Raw genomic sequence first — 21,191 nt, 5'->3', positions numbered from 1 at the left:
TTTTGCTGGTCCCGTCCGTCTACCGTTTCGATGTATAGAAGATTCTGAAGATGCGCGGTCGGCATGAAGGCAAAAGTGTTGCTGTCTCGTTCGTTCACTCCTCTCCCCGTCTCTTCTCCGCAGGGTTCATTTGAGTTACACTCCCAGATATCGGTCATACTATTTGAACTTGGGCTGTAGTTAGCACATCGGGTAGCTTCGATTCGCCGCTAGGGTTAATGAGGGCTTCCCAATGATAGTGGAAAATAGAATCCATCCGTGGACTTTCCCAACCACAGAACGCTCTTAATCCTGACAAGAGCGTCGGTACTATCTTCAATATGCAGAGAGATTGCCATAGCCCGCGCTGCCTCCGTGAACCATCCGTAATATGCCGTTCCCACCGAAGCTATCATGCCAACTGCAAGAAACCATACAGTTAGTGTCCCGCATCCTTGGGAAATATTTTCAAGACGCTGGAGGTTTCGCATGAATTTTGCGATGGTGGAATCAAGGATCACTGCGTGCGTGTAGTATGTTGGTCCTTGCACAGAAAACATGTAGATTACGAGGGCATATTGAAGACACTGTGTCGTGACAGACGAATACGTGTCAAATTCCTCGTGGGATGACGATAAAAGACGATGAACGACGAAGCATGTGAGGTCATGTAGTTGCGTCGCTGTGAAGGGCACTCGCCGGGTCCTTTCAAAGACGTTGCGAAGACGAATGAATATGTTCATTACTTCATAATCAACAACGACATTGACATCGATAACTTCGTTCGTATTATTATTTGGTGTGGCAACTGATTCGATCTGCCATTCGGAAATGGGAGGTATACCATCTCCCATTCCAGCGTCGTCTTGAGTCTCAAACTGTGGATGACCCATGACAAGTAGCGATACCCTTCGATGTACATTAGCACAGCCGATAGTTACAGGCTGTATGTGTGTCTTACCAGCTGACCATTCTCGCGGTGAGGGGGCTGGTTTGCCTTACTGAGCTGATGCCTCCCCTCAGATCCACCAGCCGCTTCACCCCTTCGATATGTATTTTGCTAGTTTCGTAGTTGCCCTTGCCAAACTGCATGCAACGGAGTGTCAGTGACTGAACAGCAATTGAGATACTAAGTTAACGCGAGGACAGCGAGAACTCACTTCGATAGTTGCTAAAGTAATGACGGAATTGATAGTCCCATCTTGTACAGCAAGCGATGTATTCCCGATTTTCCGGCGTAGCAGAGAGACCGAATCGGCCATGAGAATCTCCGAGCTCTGGAATCCTTTCTGGGCTGAGCGCTCCTCGTCAAGACAGGCGGTTTGCAGTGAGACATGGAACAAAGCCGGGTCCCCTAACGCCAAGGGCCACCATGAGACGAGGAACGGATTCGAAGTGGTACTCAGGTCAAGCGGATAGTATTGGAATGCGATTTTGTGGAGAACTGAATTGTATTAGCTTGGCCTCGGTCGACGCCGTGCTTTGGAGATAGGCTCACAGCTATAAATCAGGCGTTGTACTTGCTCTCGGGGAAGCCTCGTCGGGGGATACGAATCGAACGGGTCAAAAGAACCAAATCTGTAACTGTCTAATGTGCTGGATCCATTTGACAGTCCTATCAATGCACCATTGCATGACCCGGTAGCTACCGGCGGCGCCGAGGGCTCATTCGCATACACACAGAGAACTTTGCGCTTGATGCAGCGAGAGCAGCGTGGCGTGCGAAGGTCGCAGCGGTGCTTGAGCTTTGCACAGGCCGCGCAGGACCGTCGAAGGGTTCGCATTTTGACAATCGCCAGATGGCGAGATTGAAAGGAAGTAAACCGTGCCATCGCGAGGCGGTGGAGCCGGGACCGCGCGAGTCACAGCGCTGTGATTCTCAGCGCACGCTAGACCCAAATTGGACTAGACTCCGACTCGGACAAGACACTCGGAGTCTAGTCCCGATGTGGTAATCCGTATAGATCAGACGAGCAGCCTGCGTACCTGAGCTATAAAGCAGCCGCAGCTGCAATTTTATAGACAAGAGAGAGCTGAGTGACATAAAAAAAGGTCGGAATTTATGATGAAGATGCTCAATACTTCTAGCACTCTACCCGATTTGGAAGAGACAAGCCCATTCAGCCATGGCGACCCAAAGGGAACTGTTGCGGCCCATCTTTCCCATTGGACTCTCTGGCAATACATAGCGACATTTACCATTGGTGTGATTCTGTATGATCAGGGTAAATGAGATCTCATCAGTCCCATGTGTTGTGCGGCCTGTGACTAACGTTACGAGTAGTCATGTACATCAAACGGAAAGGCTCGATCGCTGGGCCGAGATTCAAAATCCCTCTCATTGGGCCTTTTCTTCAGGCTATCGATCCCAAATTCGAGGGATACCTCGCACAGTGGGCTAGTGGCCCTCTAAGTTGTGTTTCTGTCTTCCACAAGTATGACGTTTCTCCGGTTGTCCGTCAAGATTGCGGTCGCGATCTAACGTTTAAACTTGCAGATTCGTCGTTCTAGCCTCCGACCGAGATATCGCACACAAAGTCTTCAAGTCACCATCCTACGCCGAGCCGTGCATTGTGCCAATTGCGAAGGACTTGCTGGGCCCCAAGGCATGGGTTTTCTTGCAAGGCAAAGCGCACGCCGAGTATCGGAGGGGGCTCACACCACTGTTCACCAACAAAGCGATCGCTACCTATCTCCCTGTACAGGAACGGGTCTTGAAAAAGTACTTCGATAAATTTGTCGCAGTTAGCCAAACGAAAAACTTCCAGCCAATGGCATTCATGCCTCTATTCCGCGAAATCAATTGTGCCCTTTCATGCCGCACTTTCTTCGGTGACTACATCTCCCAAGACGCGGTAAAAAAGATCGCAAAAGATTTTTACCTTGTGACGGCCGCGATGGAGCTGGTAAATATCCCTCTTTCCATCTACATTCCTTTCACCAAGCCTTGGCTCGGGAAGCGAACAGCTGACGCCGTCCACGCCGAGTTCGCGAAATGTGCTGCGGCATGCAAAGCGAACATGGCAACTGGTGCAACCCCGACCTGCATTGTGGACCACTGGGTAATTCACATGATGGAATCCAAGCGATACCGAGAGAAAATAGCCGCCGGGGGAACAGACGAAGAGAAGCCGACAAACCTCATCCGAGAATTCACCAACGAAGAGATTGGCGAGACGTTATTCACCTTTCTTTTTGCATCTCAAGATGCGTCCAGCAGCGCTACAACATGGCTCTTTCAAGTTCTCGCCCAAAGACCCGACGTACTCCATCGACTGCGTGAAGAGAACTTGGCTGCTCGGGGTGGGGACAGAAACAAACCCTTTGATCTCCCAATGCTCGAATCACTCACATACACCAACGCGGTGATCAAAGAACTTCTACGCCACCGACCCCCGGTTATCTTTGTTCCGTATCTCGCAACCAAGGACTTCCCCGTCACGTCAAACTACACAGTACCGAAGGGCTCCATGATTATCCCTTCTTGTTATCCGGCCTTGCACGACCCTAACGCCTATCCAGATCCGGATTCTTTTGATCCTGATCGCTGGGTTACTGGTGATGCTGAGTCAAAAACCAAGAACTGGCTGGTCTTTGGCACTGGACCACATGACTGTCTGGCACGAAGATATGTGCCGCTATCTATGGCGGGCATGATCGGAAAGGCGGCACTGGATTTGGATTGGAAGCACCACCCCACGGAAAAGTCGGAGGAGATCAAGGTTTTCGCTACGTTATTTCCGATGGTAAGTCCTCACTCGCTATTAAATTCTGTCCTTCTGTTCAGTTTCTGAACTTAGCTAATTCTTACAGGATGGGTGTCAACTAGTTTTCTCGAAGCGTGTTTGATAATAATCTCCAAAACTTTAGATCAGACATCATATCAATTTCTCGATCTTATTGATACAGCCTAGCTGCACTACCGGGCTAACAAATAATCTAAGAACAAAACCCTATTTGGTGTTAATTCACGTCTTTGACATGTTGTGGTCTCCCTTGCAATGTGATTGCGGACAAAAGATGGCATACTACAGGCCATAGTTCATAACCAAGTACCCTTATTGTGGTCAAATCTCCAAGCGAATGATATTTGCCTTTAATGAGACTCGACTCGGGAAATTTTGCTCTGATTTTAGACCGAGTCCAAAAAAGGATAAATTTTCTTTGGTTTCTTCATCCGCCTTTATTTTGGCTAGAAGTCGAGGTCAATAATAGAATGCTTTCTCTTTGTCCGTAGATGCCTTTTCCTGATTTCCTTAATTTATTTAATGGGCCTACTTAGGCACTTTTGCCAGCTATGATTTCACCCAAATCGAATAATATTTCTACAAAAAGATATGTTAGGCTCATTACTTACTAACTCAAAATGCTCAAGACAGCTCAAAACCAACACAAAATCTATCGTTTTAACGAGTTGAATCTCAACATGTCCTATGTAAGCACATGGCAGCCTGTCCCTCCTCCGCCTCGACCCGCAAGACAGTATCGGTGGAAAAACACGGACAGTAATCCAATCACAGTGCTTCCAATTGGCTGGAATGCCGAGGAATATGATCTTGATGCTGAGTATGTTACCAGAGGCCTTTTACATGTTTCAAACATTATGCAAGCATTACATATGACACTAACAATATATACATAGGGACTTAGATGCGCAGATTGAAAGATGCCGCGAAAGGATTGAGGACAATATCTTACCGCACATTTTTGAGCGAAAACTGGATACATTTCTGATAAGAAAAACGGAGAGAGAGTAAGCCACTCAGATTCAAATCCTCATTCTGCTCTTACTAATTACATACCTTGTAGGACTGCGATGATGATATACCCAGGACTTGCCTGGGAAGTTTTGGAACGTATACAAAACCTCGAGGAGATCGGAGCCACATTACTTCAAGACGGCGACGAGTATGCTCTTCTTCCTACTATTTCAGCTATCATTCAGGCTTATAAAACTGGGACAATCGGCTGGTACCCGGGACTTGTCACGTATTGGTACAACGGAGCTCAGATCTCTCAGCCCAGGCCTTTTGATTGGGATGAATATGGCTGTATTAGTTCGCATTGCCTGGGTGGAATTGTTTCTTTCTGGGTCGAAGGGGTGAGCTATGTCAGTACTTTCGCATTATGCTCTTATTAAAAAATTTACTCTTATTAGGCTTTAAATGTGAACAATCCGCGCGTGATGCGTGTCAGAACCTATGGAACACATCCTTCGTTGCCAAATTCATATCAGACGAATGTGAGTTTAAAGTCCTTTACACTTTCAGATAAAGCAGCCATATTAATAGAAAGTTATTCGCCGTTTCTTAGGTTGAAATGTCCATTGCACTCACCTCGCATTCACGACAAAATTCAATCGGGCCGCATATCGATTTGAGCTTTATAGATGACACTGGAAGTGACTACATGTGTATCTATCAAAGTGATATTGAAGACTTGGTCATCTATTCTTCGAATAATCAACACAGTGTATATGTACCTTTGATCAATATAACATCGGTGTGGATGCCTGACGGAACACGGAAGCAGTATCCCACCAAAGCGGTTTGGGTGAACGTCCACAATGTCCAGGAAAAAACGGCGATGTCCAGCTGGGATCGAATTCAATGCATTATTTGGGACCAGGGATCGGGTCATCCCAGAATCAATGGTCCTTGGCTTCGACATAAATTCTATACTCTTACACAACCGGATGGATCGGGCGAGATGGTGATCGCCAATGCCAAGAGCGGATTGACAAGTAGGAATGCGAGACTAACGGCAGCAGCACCAATGTCAATGGAAGACAGATTCCTTCCTCCCCAATTTACTGGTGAGGCATAATATTACATTCGTGGATTATGTGTTCGTTCTTTGCACTCAGCAGGATATTCTGGAATTTTTAATTACACTATGTCCATCATAGAGTTCCAATATAAGGCGTTAGCAATTACCTCAATTGTTGGGAAAGATATCTCCAGTCGTAAGGTCTTTTATAGTGAGCACACTAGTGTAACCATCCTTTCGATATTATCCTGGATTCCTCTCTATGACAATACTCAAATCATGGATTGCACCAACCTTAATTGAAGAGATTCCAATTGCCCATGGTAATATATTGAAAATGATTCATTGCCTGCCAGCTGCATAGTTTACTCTCAAGTGCTTGGGGTGTTGTTTACTCACATTTACAAAATCTGGAAGCCTTTCTATTACTCATATTTTGGACTGTGATGCATGGATTGGATATCGTATAGGAATATAAATGATCCATTACGATTAGTCCCTTATAATTGCAAATTTTGATTTCGCAAAGGTCTATGGATTTGAACTTAAGTTATACATGAGAGCGTCTACCATGAAGATGACGGCGGATACCCCGACTGACCCTCCTCGCGGGATTCTTATCGCTCTTTTCATACACGCTCAACGCCAAGCTTCCACCGCAAGTCTGAGAGTCGGAGGATCCGGAGGAGGCAGTCTCCCCTTGGCCCCATCCAGTAGGTGGGTTGTTTCCTGGAAGCTTTCCAAGCACGCCGGAAATTGCCTCCGGTACGAGATTTGCGATGTTGCAGCTTTTGGACGAGTCGTTGATTGTACCGGCATCGGCGCACTTGTCCATTCCCAAGACTCCAGCGTCACAGTTATTGATTATTTTCTGTAGGATGCTTTCATCCCAACCAGAAAACTATGGGATTTATTAGTAGGGTTCTTCTTTTCTTTGGTTGCATCGGAAGAGACTTACAAAGTCGCCGTGGAGGGAAGAGCCTGTGCAGTCACCATTAGCCAAGATAAAAGGCTGTGAGCCTTTCCCTTGTTCCCACATATCCACGAAGAGGGGCGTATTCCAGTAAACTTTGTAGAAGATATGCGGAACATGGATCCATTCTTTCGGGCAATTAGCTTTACCGCTGGGCGAATCCTTGCTGCTTGGGAATACCATGTTGTTCTTGTAGTCGGTCAACCCGGCTTCTGGGTTGTAACAAGATGGGGAGTGAATGTCAGCACGCAGCGGAGATGCATAGCCGTCGCAGTTCATGTGCGGGAACCCCACGCCAGCTCCCTGGTTGCTTGGATCCTGTATTCCGACCCCGTGGAGTCCGTCGGAATCAGTGGGGTATGAAGGAGGTTCGTAGGAACTGCGCGGGCATGTCCACTGGACCGGTTGAATGGTACCCTGGTTCGTATACAAGACATTTTCTGCTCCGCCCGGGGGTGGTGTTCGAAGACTGTTGTCTCCACTGACCATCCGAAGCCCAACAGGGAAAGGTTTTGTCTCGTCGTCGGTCGCTTCGAAACTATTCATTTTGTCAGTCAACGAGGATAGCTTTCAATTTCGGTGTTTATTGTCCTTACAAGTAGTAGATGTTCATGTAGAACATCGGAACTGAAATGAAGCTTCCGTTGATTAGGGTCCAATAGTTGCTCTTGTCTGCGTCGACCAGGGAAGAAGTACAACCTGAGTCTAAAGACTTCTTTCCCCATTGTCAAATTAAAGTTGCTTCCACCCTGGATTGCATGCACATGGTTAGCCGCGGTGCTCGGATCAACAATCGGGTCCATACGGCCCTCTGTCAGCGGGCCTTGACCATAGAAGTGATTCACAGCAAAAGTTTGAAAGTCCTTCGCGTACGCAGCAGAAAAGGCTACCACCAACCAGATGTTCTGCAGTATGGAAACGCATTTTTTCAATATTTCTCGAGACAAACTGTTTCGAAGCGAAAAATGGGGGTTAGCCGATCCGGTCGGCGCCAAAGAAAGTGAGAAAGAGATATCCGAAGAATGAGTGGATTCGAGTAGCCAGTCTCGATGTTGGAAGGAGTGAAAGTTTGTGAAGGAAAACGTAAAGAGGACAGGGTATTTTTCAAAGTTATATTTTGGAATCCAGACGCGTCGCATCTCAAACAAATGACACTCGGTATACAGTTTCCTTTGACGAGAGGCGTTCGGTATCCCGGGGTATGCATTTTCAGGGTCCAGGCTCCACACCTGTCAGAAGCAGTAGAGCGCAAACGCCTGGCCAATTTGAGATGTCGATTCAGTGCCGCCCTTTTCGGCTAAGCGCGCCTGGCATGTTTCAGCCTAATGAAGTTGAACAAAGATCCCTGACAACCCTTTTTTGGGAACTGCTCTTCTTGCACTCTGGAGCATCGAGCATTCTCATGGTATACGGCGGAAGGCTCATAAGTAATATCGAAGGAAATCGCTGGCTGCATCGTGAAGTGGTGCCCAGGTGGGTCATTTTGAGAACCCAGGAAGTTGGTCCAAGGTCAAAGTCAGGTCCCTCCATGTCTTCTCGATTTTGCCTGTTTTTGTTCACTGTGCCATGGAGATGATCTTCTCCTTGTCTTCCCCAGAGTTCAGGCTTTCGTTGGATTGTGTCCAACAATTACTGTGTGTTAACGTTCTTTGTCGGAAGAGATATATGTAGATTCCATTTCATCTTCTGGAGGAAAGTCATAAAACAATGGATAGAAATTGGATGAATATTGCTGCAATCCCATCCAGGTTGTCTTAGGCCCATTCCAATCACCAAATGTCAAGGAGCACTTGTGGTCCGAGGTACAAAGGGCGTCGCTGTATCAAGTGATCTCCTGCATTTATCGGAGCCTTTCTGTAGCAGAGTGTCCTAAATTCTCAAGGTGTGAATAAATTTGGTAATTCTAGAAAACAATGTCTTTCAATGTTCAAATCCAATCCGCAGACAACCGTTCAAATCTCTGAAATCGCCTCTGAGGATCCCGATTCCATCCCTCCTAACGTCCTCCACTAGATCCTTGACCTTAGGTGCGATCTTCTCCGGCGTAAATCCAAAGTGCTCATATATTTCCTTGGAGGGAAGGCTCTTCCCAAAGCTATTCATTGATACCGAGGCATCAGCATAGCGCTCCCATCCGTTGGACGGGAAGGCCTCGATAACAACGGTCGGTTTCCCGGCACGAGGCTTCAATACCGACTGCTTGTACTCCCGGGACTGCTGCTCGAACAGCCTAGTACAAGGGAAAGAAACAACCCGTGCCCTAATGCCATAATCTCTAAGAAGCAATCCTCGAGTCTGCATTGTGAAGCACATCTCAGACCCGACGCCGATCAAAGTCACATCGAAATCATCACCCTCTGCCTCATTGAAGACATATGCGCCTTTCAATGTTCCCTCTCGCGAGGAGTATTGAGGGTACTGAGTCAGGCTCTGTCGGGAGAGTGAGATAATGGTGGGTGTTTCGGTCGCCTGGATGGCGGCAATGTAGGAGCCGGCTACTTCTTCAGCGTCACAGGGCCGAATGTAAAGGGTGTTAGGCAAGGCGCGGTAGAGGGCCGCAACGGCTATGGGCTGGTGCGTGGGGCCATTTTCGCCAACGCCGATACTGTCGTGGGTAGCGATATGGATTTGCTGAAGACCTTGAAGCGCTGCCATGCGGACAGCGGCAGCGGCGTATAGATGGAACACGAAGTATGTGCTTGTCATGGGGATGAATGTTCCTTTGTTGAAGGCGGCAAGTCCGTTGGTTATGGCACACATCGCGTGTTCGCGAATACCGTAGTGGATATATCGACCACTGTAGTTCCCGTTTAGGCCACAGGCAGTTCGGAGACCAGGCTGGTTTTATATTAGTAGCGTGTCTCAAGCCAGAAAGAAAAAGCATCGATTACTGACAGATTGGAAGTCGACCTTGTTTTTGTAGGCAACATTGCACGACGGAGTAAGGTCCGCCGTGCCAACCAAAAATGAATTGATTCTCTCGCCAAGAGCGTTGGTCACGACGCCAGCTGATTTTCGAGAGGCCGTAGGCGCAATGGGTTGATCCTCCTTGCGGGGAATACATTTGGTCCAGTCTTCAGGCAATTTCCCTGCGACGCGGAGTGTAAATTCGGCCGCCAGTGCAGGGTCTCTCTCACGATACCTTTCCAAGGCCACCTGCCAACCCACTTCGTGGGCCTTGCCACGACCTGGAATATCGGCGAAGAAGTCGTAAACATCTTGGGGAATATGGAAGTGTTGATTAGGGTCGAGGCCGAATGACCTCTTGACGTTAGCCACTTCATCAACTCCGAGAGCAGCTCCGTGTACGTCGGCAGTACCGGCAATTGCAGATCCGAAGCCGATCGTGGTGCGGATGTTAATAAAGGTGGGCTTGTCGCTTGATCGGGCGGCAACAAGGCTGTTAACGACAGCTGTGCTGTGTCAGTAGACCTATCATTAAAAACGTCAAGTGTGCCGGATACATACCGGCAACGTCTGAGTCTCCGTTATACACGTCTACCACATTGAAGCCAGTAGCCCGCATCTTCATATTGACATCCTCAGTATTGGCAACATCTGCAGTTCCATCACACGTCACTGAGTTGTTGTCGAAAATCACACAGAGATTATTCAACTTCCAGTGACCAGCGAGCGAGAGCGCCTCGAGACCGACACCTTCCTGAAGGCAAGCATCACCGACCATGCACCAGGTCATATTATTCACCAACTCGTAGCCGGGCTTGTTGTACGTCGCAGCGAGGTTCTTGGTGGCCATGGCAAGACCAACGGCATTCGCAAGACCCTGGCCGAGTGGCCCAGTTGTGACCTCTATGCCCTCATTCTCGATTTCGGGATGGCCGGGGCACACGGAGTCGATTCTCGCGGAGTGATAGGATTTGAGCTGCTCGAGTGTCATGCTGTTGACGCCGACGAGGTGCATGAAGAGATACTGCCATAGGCAGGCATGGCCTGCCATAATTTCACTTCTGTTAGATGCCGCTTGGCTTTTCAGGAAAACCATGAGGAGTGTGTAGAGGACTTACCATTCGAAAGAACAAAGCGGTCTCGGTTGAAGTAGTTGCAATTCCTTGGGGAGTACTTCATCACATACTTGTATAGAGCAATTCCAATAGCAGCCATGCCCATGGGTGATCTGCGACATGGTTCAGTCAGCGTTACCTTGCAAACGAGCGCGTTCCTGAAGAGGGGCCAGCTTACCCAGCATGGCCCTCGCCGTATTGCTGGCATAGGTCAGCAATGAAGGCTCGAAAGACATTCATGACCCGCTGGTGTCTCTCTGGACTCTCCAATTTGAGCCCAGCAACAGCAGCCCCATTGCCATTAGCTGAGAACGTCTTGACCGGGAGGTTCTCAATGGGCTTCTCGAGGAGTTCCAGCGCAGGTGCCATTATGAGAAGCTCAGTGCAAATTTAAAGCACCAAAATAACAATATAGGAATCACGATCGATCTCAGCGGGCTGTAGCTGTCCGTTAAAAGCAGCATAGTCGAGCCAGTCGCCAACTCTTATAGCCGAGACAATGGTTCACGATTGCGTGCCCGAGAATACCTGCTCGTGCCATAGCCAGCAGACGTAAGGGATCGAGACGAAGTCATGGGTACGGGATTTGACTGTGGCAATCGTGGAAGTTCGAGTCTAGAGAGAGGTGTCTGCTAGCTGCGCAAACAAGCCGCGGTCGGGGAATGGGAGGGAGTCGCTCGCTTCGAGACCACTGGGCCCTCGAAACGAGCGCCGATCGGCAGTACCTTCCCACCAGCCGATTCAGAATGAGGATCGAAACATGGGGCTATCTTCTTGGGTGTGGGTGGAACGAGGGCAAAGTCACGGGGTTGTGCTTGGTGGTGAGAGAAGAGGAAACGAGGGGGTCTGCAAGAAGTCAGTATGAGGAGGCATCTGACCCGGCAGCTCCGTGGCTTGTCAAGCATAGTCAGTACTGCGAATATATCTGGCAACCTCTTTTTCTTACAGTCCCAGATTATTGTTCTAGAGAGAGGAAACTGATTTTCTGATTTTCCCAAGCTCAAACCATCACTGAGATATCGAATATCAGCAAACATCTCTCACATTGATTCAGCATAATTTTCCACCGATTTTGCAGCTTTGACATCTATAAAAAAGGTCTTGGGTAGCCCAGGCCAAAATTAATACTTTTCGCCATTACCCGGAATCAAACCTGTGCTGTCGCCCAATCAGGCAAAGTGCCTTCAGGTACTGTCATTGCATGCTCTTTAGCATCACCAGTTTCAACACAAAATATCTCTTTAATATTCGAGTCAAGGAGTAAAAAAATGTCATAGATCAAAAGAAAAGAAGGGCATGGGCACTGTCCCGGATCTGCAAAGTTCTCCCATCCACTAGCCTCTAGATCCTACAGATCACGCCGCCCGTCCCACCTGTGCCGCAACCCTGTTACATCCAGCTACCAGGCCGCAAGAGAGGACGCAGACCATACGCAGTCCTGGATAGTGACCGCGTCCGTATCTAGTGGTGGAGTTGCCAACTCGACCACTGGAGCTTTTGGCGAAAAAAGCTGGCGAAAAAATCCCACTTATTTTAAAATAAAAGGTAGCTCTGAACGTCTCTTCGCTTTTTATCGATATATAAATCGTCATCAAACGGCTCTAATATCGATCGATATGTAAAAGTCTGAATTGGGAGTTGATGTATGTCTTTCTGTGGACCTAGAGTCATTGGATGGTTTTAAACAGCCCAAGATGCTACTCGATCCGGAAGTCTGTTGAAACCAGAGACGAATAGACTGAGAACATCGAGACAATTTGAATGATGAATTAAATTATGGATCGTAATGTACCTTGATAATAATGTTTTGATTTCTAGAGTAATCTGTAAATTTTCTGAACTGTCCTTTGAAGTTTTCCTGAATTTCTTCTATATCTCTATATTAGATGGCCATCCTCACTACAAACCGGCCATTTTCAATCGGGAATTGCTCGACAAGGAGCGGCGGGGTCTACGAAGCTGCAAAAAAGCTTATTTGATAGCCAAATTGGCCGGAGAACGTCTTGCGTTTTATACAAGATCATAAAATTCACCCGGCACCGTAGCGCCAGGCTATAAATATAAAGGTCAGCCCTGGGAACGATGCGGCGTGAGGCTATCGCCAATCATCTGCCAAACCTCATCGCGAGGGATGTTGATGCCTACGGCATTAATGTGTAACCCTAAATCCGCTTAGTTACTAAGCCTTTCTTTTGGTGGTCGCTGCCTTCAAGGCGACCTGTCCCATTCGGCGGGCAGGTGCGGGGACATCTCTGCGAAATGGAACGCTATGGGCCGGTTTTGAACCGGGGACTCGCTGCAATGCAGCTAGGGCTGTTAACGATACGATATCGGCACTGTTTTCCCATATCGTCAATCTGCTTCCCTTGTGTAGTCCTAAGTTTTACTGTTGCCGTACTATGTGGCTGGATATTTATATATTTAACGTTTGCTCTCCCGTCCTATCAAATAACTCTGCTATTGCACAATACATGTCTAATCCTTTCTAAGTTGCTTCCATTCCTCTGCGCATACGGATATATATATTTACTTCATTGGCTTTTCCTGCCAACATACTATCATATTACCTGTTCTATTCTATGGCTACCCCTTCCTTCTTCCGTTATGCTGTATAGCAGAATATCCAGAGGCCATAAGGGTTCAACCCTATTTTATGGTTCAACTCTATTATTACACGCGTCTGAGAGACTGGGACGCGTGCCCCGACCTCTTCTTCGTTGACAGTGAAGCTCTTCCAAAACTAGCCAACTCCACATAAGACTCTTCAACCCTGGTTCTACTGAACCACAGGGTCCATATCGACAGTGAGCTGCGATCAGCAAGTCGTATTCAACCGCACTGGGTCAGTAGCCCGGTGTATACCGCACAAATATGTACCCGGCAGAAACGCCTCAACTACCGAGTTCTGAATGACGAGAGCGATGGAGAGTCTTTTCCCGAGGATCAAACCGACCAATCAAGCGAACCAAGCGAGCCGCCGAGCAATCTCACACGTACTCTCCCAACCTGTCAAAAAGACGCGGTGATTCTCGCCAACATACCAGATTGCGAGCTCCTACCTTCCGAGTCTGTGTCGCAAGTGCTAGTATCCCAAGAGAGCTCACCAGATACTGGTACTTCAATCACAAGCCACGTATCCTCTCGATGCTCCAAACGGCCAGCGCCTGCTACAGAGTGGGTCTGGGGGTAATTCGAGACTACAGCCGTTGATTGTCCATGGGTTATCAAGAGGACCAACAAGAGGCGCTGGTCGACCGAGAGATTTGCTGTATGCACGTAGATAAAAGAACGGGAACACGCTGTGACTGGCATACGTCAGATTCGCAGAGGTAAATCACAACCAGCAACATGAAAACCCACTTGGCAAAGCATGGCATATACTGCCCGACCTCCAGTACACAGCCAGCGAAGAAGGGACCAGACATTCGGAGTTTTATGGGTGGTAAACAGAGTCTCATCCATCAAGAGGTCTTGGAAAGGAATGCCATTCGCTGGATCGTGACTGATATAAAAGCCTTCACCACTGTCAAGTCTCCAGAGTTTCAGCAAATGTTCCGAGACATTCTTGGGATTGAGCCTCCATTCACTTCTCACCGCACCTTGCGGGATCGAATCATCCAAGAGTTCGTCATACAGCGCACCAACCTGAAGAATGAGCTGACTTTTACTTGCAAAACCATTGCCTTATCACAGGATATCTGGACAAGCCAGAATCATTTTCCTATTTTAGGGATAATTGGTCATTGACTGACTGACGAATTTGAGTACCGCGAGATTACTCGAGTTCACCGAACTCTAGGGCATTCATAGTGGAGAAAATCTGGCAATTGCAGTGGAAAATATGCTTATTGAGTTGAGTCTCGAGGACAAGCTCATTTCCATTACAGGCGACAACGCCAGTAACAACGAGGCCATGGCATCGGAGTTATACTTCTTTCTTTCCGACCGACCTAGGGTGGAAGACGCCATGCTAGCACCACTCTATCGAGGTCTTGACAGCTACATCCGCTGCCTGGCTCATGTCCTCAATCTGATTGTGAAAGATATCCTCCGTAACCTGGGGTCAGGGATGGTGGAAGGAGCGCAAGTTGCCTGTGACTGTTTACAGACTGGTAACTCGATCACCGATAACTCCGCAATAGGGAGATTACGGGTCCTCGCTCTTTGGATTAACCGAAGTCCTCAGCGCCGACAGAAATGGAAGGAGATTTGCAGACTCAACAACCGTCCAGACAAATTCGTTGCGTACGATGTTACGACACGACGGAACTCGACATTTCGCATGGTCGATGATGGCTTGAAGTCAAGGCAACAAGTCAACAAGTTCCTACACCTTCAGGACGAACTCCCGTCGTTCACTCTCCAAGATTGGTCACGGCTGGAACAGATTCACACAGTACTCCACAATTTCAATGAGCTTACTTTGTTCATTTCGAAACGAAATCCACAAATCAGCCTCGCAGTCCCGATTTACTATGAGCTACACGAATTGCTCGATGACGTGCCAGAGGGCAATGGTGACTTCGCAAAACTGGATCGAGATATCATAGCTGCAGTGAAAGAAGGGATGAAGAAATACAAAAAGTACTATTCCATTATGGATGACTGCGATACCTACTACACTGCCCTCGTCTTGGATCCCCGAGTCAAAGGTGAAATGGTCTTACGGGAACTTCAAGATGGCAATGCAGGGACAATGATTATGGAAACGATCCGCACCAATCTACATCAGGTATACGCGGCTAGTAACCTGGAGCATGATGCCGCTGCATCAAAATCGTCTTCCCTGCAGCATAGTGATGTGGAGTCTAGAATGCTGAAGAAGTTGCAGGCGCGAGATCCACAGCTCTCAGATATTGATAAGTACTTCGACACCCCTCCGATCAGCGTCGCAAATACCACCGGCCAGAACTGGCTCTGTAATTGGTGGAAGATGCACAAGGGCAAGCATCCGCGGATGGCAGAAGCAGCCAGGGACTATCTAGCGATTCCTGCTTCTGAAGTTGCTGTTGAGAGAGTCTTTAGTACAGCGAGGGATGTACTAGGCATCCGAAGATATTCTTTGAAAGGGGATACCTTAAGAATGCTGATGTTGATTCGCGATGGGTATAAGTGGTAGCGGTCAAGGGATGTGGTCAAATTATGCCATCGCGATATTCCCGTTCTGCATTCATTAAGTGTCAAATAAAACTGCTGTTCGACGAAAGCCCGTTCGCTCTCTAGATGATTTTAAAGGAAAAATGTGCCGATGCCGATACGATATGACGATATCGTGAGTGGTGATATCTCAAATTTGAAGCCCGCCGATATCGTACCGGCAATCGGCATCGACAAATTCAAAAGCAGCTGATATCGTATCGTCAATATCGGTATATCGGCAATATCGTCAACAGCCCTAAATGCAGCAGCCGTTTTATCAACTGTGCCACTTCCCCCGCCGCCGCCGGGGGGGGGGGCGCTAGTTATTATGAGGCCCCAAACCAAAATTATATCCCGTCCTCATCAACATACACAGCAGGTGAATCACGTGCGAAGAGCCGCACCCGCTGACTAAGTAGATCTCAGGTGTACCGCCCAATCACAAGGGCAGGGGCATGCAGGCCCTGTCAGTGCATTAGTGCGTTCGGGGCATGTCGGCCGTTGCAGCGACCTCCGGCGACGCTGCATCCTCGACCATTTCGACCGCGCTGGCGCCGGCCTTCGCTTCCGGCACATCAGCATCCCCGCGCGCAACTCGATCGTTCATGATTTCCGCCAGCGTCTTTCTCGATAGCGGACCAATTAACCACGTCGCATTCGTTTCGAACAAGACATCAGTGTCCTCGAGAGCGGCGTTGTAGGTTTCCGGGACTACACCCAGATGTTTCAGCGCTGTGTTCCAAACTTCCAAACTTGAGCAATTTAGCACTTGTCGCTTGGACAGGGACTTACCAAGGAAGTATATCATCGGGATGAAGCATAGGATCGTGCATGCCCACAGGATGTAGGTGCCATACTTGATGCGCGAGATGAGCACTGGAGAGATCATGACTACAAAAAAGTTGCAAAGCCAGAAGAAACCAGTGGATATAGCGACGGACTTGCCGCGCGTCTGCAAAGGTGTCAATTCGACAGGCAACAGAAACGCAAGACCGTTGGTACCGATCGCATAGACGGTATTAAAAATGCTGAGAAGGTCAGAAAGAGCAAAATTCCCCAGACTAGGGTCACGCACAAGATGAAAACTATCGATACGAAGCCGCACATCTTGTCTTCCGGATATGCGACCGTGACGGCGATGACGATTATGCTGATACACTGCCTGACCGGCCCGGAAAGCAGCAGACGCCAACGCCCGAGTCTGTCGATGAGCGGAATCAGAATGAAACTTGCGAATCCAGAATTCGAGTCCGACGAAGCCGGAGATGAGCAGACTCATCTGGAGAGATAATTCCAGGGTATTCTGGAAGATAATCGGCCCGATCTCGGAAGCGTGGTCAGACAAGTTGTCAAAACTATACCCTGACACGTGCCTGGCAGGTCGAAGTAGTATGTGATGAGGTTGACGCTCTTGAGCTGATACATGCACATTACAATTGCAGACAGGGCAAGTTACTGGAAGAAACGGGGCTTGCCCTGGGTGAAGATTGCTAACCACCGGGAATCGGTCTCCAAATCTTCCTGCAGTGTCTTCTCGATCATAGACAAGACGGTGCGCTGGAGCAGCACAGGCTGGTCAGCATATTTGTTGCTAACAAAGATTGTCACCTTGGGTGAAAAAAACAATTTCCTCTGCGCGTGCAGCAGGATCTCCTTCCAGCGATAATATGTCGACGACGTCGCTCACCTCCGCCACTTTTCCGTTACGAATCAAAACTCGAGGCGAATCTATGTTATCGACGATATTGATGGGATTATTATTTGCGACCGACTCATGCGACACGGAACGGGATTGCCTACCGGGAAGGAATAGTGCAAGAATGATTGTTAACCGAAAATGCAGATTGCAGCCCCAGTGGCAGCCTCCAGGTCCAGTCATTCTCACCAGTGACAGGCGAGGCCGCGAGGCCGTAGCCAACCCAATATGCCAAGGTAATCCCGAACTGGGGTTACTAGTATTTTCGCCGAGACGACATTGCAGTTGAGGCAGATTGATGTCTACTTACAAGGTTTATGTTGAGCTGCCACATGACAGCTCGACCTCTACTCTTGGCGCGAGAGCATTCTCCATTCCAAGTTGGCAGTACAGCTGCCATGTCATTGCCGAAGCTAGCTGTAATCAATGAGATTCAATTTCTGTACCTGGCAGCGAGGGTGGTTATCCCACCGATGATACGACCCACGATCAGCTGGGCCAGCTCAAAAGATGATGCTTGGAGAACGGCACCGATGATAATGATCAGCTCTCCCAGCATGACAGCGAGACTGCGGCCAAACTGGTCGCCGCTTATTATGACCGTCAAGGCACCGGGCCGCGCATCTAGCTCGTACACAGCGACCTGTACACGTCAGTATCAGATTTTCGACAAAGAGCGCCTTCTTGGGTGACACTTTCTTGGAATCGTCATGTTCTGCGTATACGCAGTACTTCTCATCAGAATTTAACTCACCCAATACCACATATCGCTATAATCAAATACTCAATCCATGCCGACGGAGCTCCTCTGCCTCTCAAGTGTTCGGTGAGGGACGAGTAGGGCTTCGTAAAAGTTTCATCTCCTGCTGTCGAAAATGGCTTGCCAAGCGGTTTCTGGGGGACTTTAGTCTCGCTTGCTGTTAAGTCGAGGAAGGAAAGCTGGCCGAGTAATCACAACAAGTCTTGGCAAGGGCTTTAATATATCGCCCCTCGCTGGTGATGCAGGAAGCTTCGAAAACCGGGGTAGCTTCTATTTCCCCGGATTGTTGGTACTGTTCCTGACCCAATTTTTGGGTCATCCCCTGATGTTGGCATCGCGTCGGGACCACTGTGGATTATCATTTACCCCCTGTCCGGTCGCTCGGATGCCCAAATTGATAGCGCGAAGTAGGATACGATTTGATCTACAACTATCACCAGTACTTGGTTGGCTAAGTCTCACTACGCTTCATCTCCGCTTGAGTTATTTTGCAGGGCATTGCAGGGCGAAATCGACAGCCTCCCCGCACAGTTTCGGGAATGAATCTAGACTGACCCGACCGCAAATAATGCCTTTCATGTCCGTTTGCCTTCGATACGACTACCTGTCTCTGCGACTCCCTTTGATATGCTCCCCGAGCAAAATGATTCGCGTGGCGGGCAGCTCCACCTGGCCCTCGACGCGATACCGCTTCCGCCAATCATGCGGGGTTTGCCGGGGTTGCGAGGGCGGGAAGTGGCGACGATGGAATTGCGGAGAGAGCTTTCCATTGAATTGACCCCAAAGCATGACAGCTGGCTAACCACATCAAAGCCGAACGTGGACCTGAAAGACTTAGCCTTATATATCCTGGATGAAGGGGTGACACATAAACAACCCGGATCCATGGAATGAACGCTCAGTCAACCCCAGCGTTTTTCCATCCTCGCCCCTTTCATATTCGGGCCTCTTAATAAGTCATCATGAATCCAGCTGACGTTGAAGGCCAACTGAAGGAGGGCTTCTCTCATGAGATTGAGAATGTGAATGCCGCTGACGCGGTATCGTTTACTCCAGAGGAAGAGAAGGCGTTGGTGAGGAGAATTGACCTCGCTCTCCTGCCTACTATTTGGGTCATGTATCTTTTGTCATATCTGGACAGAACTAAGTGAGTACAAGTATACACACTTTGCCTTGCGGTTAGCTACTCTATGAAGATGCTAACTAGTGCTATGTACAGTATCGGCAATGCGAAAATCTCTGGCATGGAGGTAGATCTCAGCCTGACATCTAATGAATACTCAATCGCCCTGGTCGTCTTTTTCGTCGGATACGTGGTATTTGAAGTACCCAGCAAGTACGAAGCTCTAGAACCAATGCTCAGCCCCAGAACATTATCATTGACTATCCTTCCTCAAGCCTTGCTCTGGGCCGATCCCGACCCTCCATCTTCCTCCCATCCATCATGGTACTCTGGGGCGCTTTGACCTGTGTTATGGCTGTCATCAACAGCTTCACCCATCTAGTTGTGCTTAGAGTGATCCTAGGATGCGTCGAGGCTGGGTTCGCTCCTGGTGTTCTCCTCCTTCTGTCATCGTGGTACAAACAAACAGAACAGTCGAAACGATTCGGTGTTTTCATCTCCGCCGCTGTGCTATCGGGCGCCTTTGGTGGCCTTATTGCCGCCGGCATTGTGGATGGACTTGAGGGCGTTCACGGCATTCGTGGTTGGCGCTGGCTTTTCATTATTGAAGGCGCCGCCACTGTCGGCGTCGCTCTCATCTCTCTTTTTATCCTTCCTGATTTTCCCGCAACGTCGCGGAAGCTTTCTGAACGTGAGAAGCACATTGCTGTGGCACGCCTTGCCACTGAAAATGTTTCTGCTACCACTGAAGATACTCAGCATCTGAGTAACTTGGGTGCTTGTAAGGTGGCTTGTCAAGATTATCGAACCTGGGCGTTCATCATTGGGTATATGGTTCGTTAACCCCTGAGCTTGCTCCAACTTATCTTTCAGAATATTTTTGAATGTTTCTTTTAGCCTCACTAACGATTTCTATTTATATAGGTCATCGTCGGCTCGAGTACCTTGACCTACTTCTACCCGACCCTTGTAGAAGGACTTTTCGGAACCGCTTCCACCAAGACGGTCAACCTGTTGACTGTTCCAATCTACGGTGTGGCATTTGTCGCCACAGGCATCACATCGTACTGCAGCGACAAGGTCCCTACCTGGCGTGGATTGATTATCGCCGGTTGGCTGACCTTTTCTCTAGTATGTTCGATCATTGTTTGCACTGTATATAACTTCACAGCTCGCTATGTCCTGCTAGTGCTTATGGCAGCTGGTCTTTGGTCTACCAACGGTGGCACACTGGCTTATGCATCTTCTGCATTTGCGGGGATGCATCCTCATGCTCGAGGCGTTGCTTTGGCCATGGTCAATGCGCTGGGTAACCTGGCACAGATTTATGGGTCGGTATGTATCTCACGAATTGCTTGCCCATGTTTCACGGTCTTGCTGACCTAGCTCGTGCAGTACCTATTTCCGAAGGATGATAGACCTGAGTATATTATGGGGTTCTCTGTGATTTCTGCGATGTTGGCAGTTGGCGTCATTGTCTTTTTATTTTTGCATATCTGGTTTCGCCGACGTGTGCGGTCGGGTATCATTCAGCAGTGATACTTTGCTGCTGAGCATTGACGAAAGATATCACAGTATCAAATGATGAATTGCATATTGGCCAAATTTTATACTACATGAGGAAGCAACTTTGTCTGATTTCACGTCGGTTCAATGTCTTCTTGGATAAAAAATACCTGAAATGAACAATAAATACACGCACCGATTACTCTCGGCAACATACAATGGCA

The 21,191-nt window shown here is 48.5% G+C and overlaps 8 protein-coding genes across 8 annotated transcripts; 4 read left to right on the top strand and 4 right to left on the bottom strand.

Moving 5' to 3' along the window:
* Window positions 1-215: 215 nt before the first annotated feature.
* N7532_011357 (Zn(II)2Cys6 transcription factor) lies at window positions 216-1,763 on the bottom strand (the record flags this gene model as incomplete). The annotated part of the gene is made up of 4 exons (XM_056623848.1): window positions 216-888; window positions 941-1,065; window positions 1,140-1,423; window positions 1,478-1,763. The coding sequence occupies 4 exons, from the start codon at window positions 1,761-1,763 to the stop codon at window positions 216-218; spliced, it is 1,368 nt and encodes a 455-aa protein (XP_056468836.1).
* Window positions 1,764-1,925: 162 nt separating this feature from the next.
* On the top strand, window positions 1,926-3,828 carry N7532_011356 (Cytochrome P450 61; the record flags this gene model as incomplete). Its single annotated transcript, XM_056623847.1, has 5 exons — window positions 1,926-1,930; window positions 2,032-2,204; window positions 2,264-2,414; window positions 2,477-3,725; window positions 3,793-3,828. 5 exons carry the CDS (start codon window positions 1,926-1,928, stop codon window positions 3,826-3,828), a joined length of 1,614 nt encoding a protein of 537 aa, XP_056468835.1.
* Window positions 3,829-4,345: 517 nt separating this feature from the next.
* N7532_011355 (uncharacterized protein) lies at window positions 4,346-5,119 on the top strand (the record flags this gene model as incomplete). Its single annotated transcript, XM_056623846.1, has 3 exons — window positions 4,346-4,545; window positions 4,622-4,732; window positions 4,789-5,119. The coding sequence occupies 3 exons, from the start codon at window positions 4,346-4,348 to the stop codon at window positions 5,117-5,119; spliced, it is 642 nt and encodes a 213-aa protein (XP_056468834.1).
* Window positions 5,120-6,240: 1,121 nt separating this feature from the next.
* Window positions 6,241-7,343, bottom strand: N7532_011354 (DUF1996 domain-containing protein; the record flags this gene model as incomplete). Its single annotated transcript, XM_056623845.1, has 4 exons — window positions 6,241-6,279; window positions 6,350-6,649; window positions 6,707-7,259; window positions 7,318-7,343. The coding sequence occupies 4 exons, from the start codon at window positions 7,341-7,343 to the stop codon at window positions 6,241-6,243; spliced, it is 918 nt and encodes a 305-aa protein (XP_056468833.1).
* A 1,298-nt stretch (window positions 7,344-8,641) lies between these two features.
* N7532_011353 (transketolase family protein) lies at window positions 8,642-11,112 on the bottom strand (the record flags this gene model as incomplete). The annotated part of the gene is made up of 5 exons (XM_056623844.1): window positions 8,642-9,559; window positions 9,617-10,134; window positions 10,190-10,672; window positions 10,747-10,856; window positions 10,922-11,112. The coding sequence occupies 5 exons, from the start codon at window positions 11,110-11,112 to the stop codon at window positions 8,642-8,644; spliced, it is 2,220 nt and encodes a 739-aa protein (XP_056468832.1).
* A 2,979-nt stretch (window positions 11,113-14,091) lies between these two features.
* On the top strand, window positions 14,092-15,862 carry N7532_011352 (hAT family dimerization domain-containing protein; the record flags this gene model as incomplete). The annotated part of the gene is made up of 2 exons (XM_056623843.1): window positions 14,092-14,366; window positions 14,554-15,862. 2 exons carry the CDS (start codon window positions 14,092-14,094, stop codon window positions 15,860-15,862), a joined length of 1,584 nt encoding a protein of 527 aa, XP_056468831.1.
* A 495-nt stretch (window positions 15,863-16,357) lies between these two features.
* Window positions 16,358-18,344, bottom strand: N7532_011351 (sugar transporter; the record flags this gene model as incomplete). The annotated part of the gene is made up of 7 exons (XM_056623842.1): window positions 16,358-16,593; window positions 16,675-17,255; window positions 17,339-17,473; window positions 17,683-17,825; window positions 17,889-17,995; window positions 18,050-18,221; window positions 18,333-18,344. The coding sequence occupies 7 exons, from the start codon at window positions 18,342-18,344 to the stop codon at window positions 16,358-16,360; spliced, it is 1,386 nt and encodes a 461-aa protein (XP_056468830.1).
* A 956-nt stretch (window positions 18,345-19,300) lies between these two features.
* N7532_011350 (major facilitator superfamily domain-containing protein) lies at window positions 19,301-21,000 on the top strand (the record flags this gene model as incomplete). The annotated part of the gene is made up of 5 exons (XM_056623841.1): window positions 19,301-19,485; window positions 19,558-19,674; window positions 19,737-20,295; window positions 20,386-20,796; window positions 20,857-21,000. The coding sequence occupies 5 exons, from the start codon at window positions 19,301-19,303 to the stop codon at window positions 20,998-21,000; spliced, it is 1,416 nt and encodes a 471-aa protein (XP_056468829.1).
* Window positions 21,001-21,191: the final 191 nt, after the last annotated feature.

Source organism: Penicillium argentinense (genome assembly GCF_028826775.1).
Source record: "Penicillium argentinense strain IBT 30761 chromosome Unknown utg000011l_segment0_segment0, whole genome shotgun sequence".
Lineage (NCBI taxonomy): Eukaryota > Fungi > Ascomycota > Eurotiomycetes > Eurotiales > Aspergillaceae > Penicillium > Penicillium argentinense.
The sequence above is the reverse complement of the archived record's forward strand: the minus strand, read 5'-3'. Positions and strand labels throughout refer to the sequence as shown.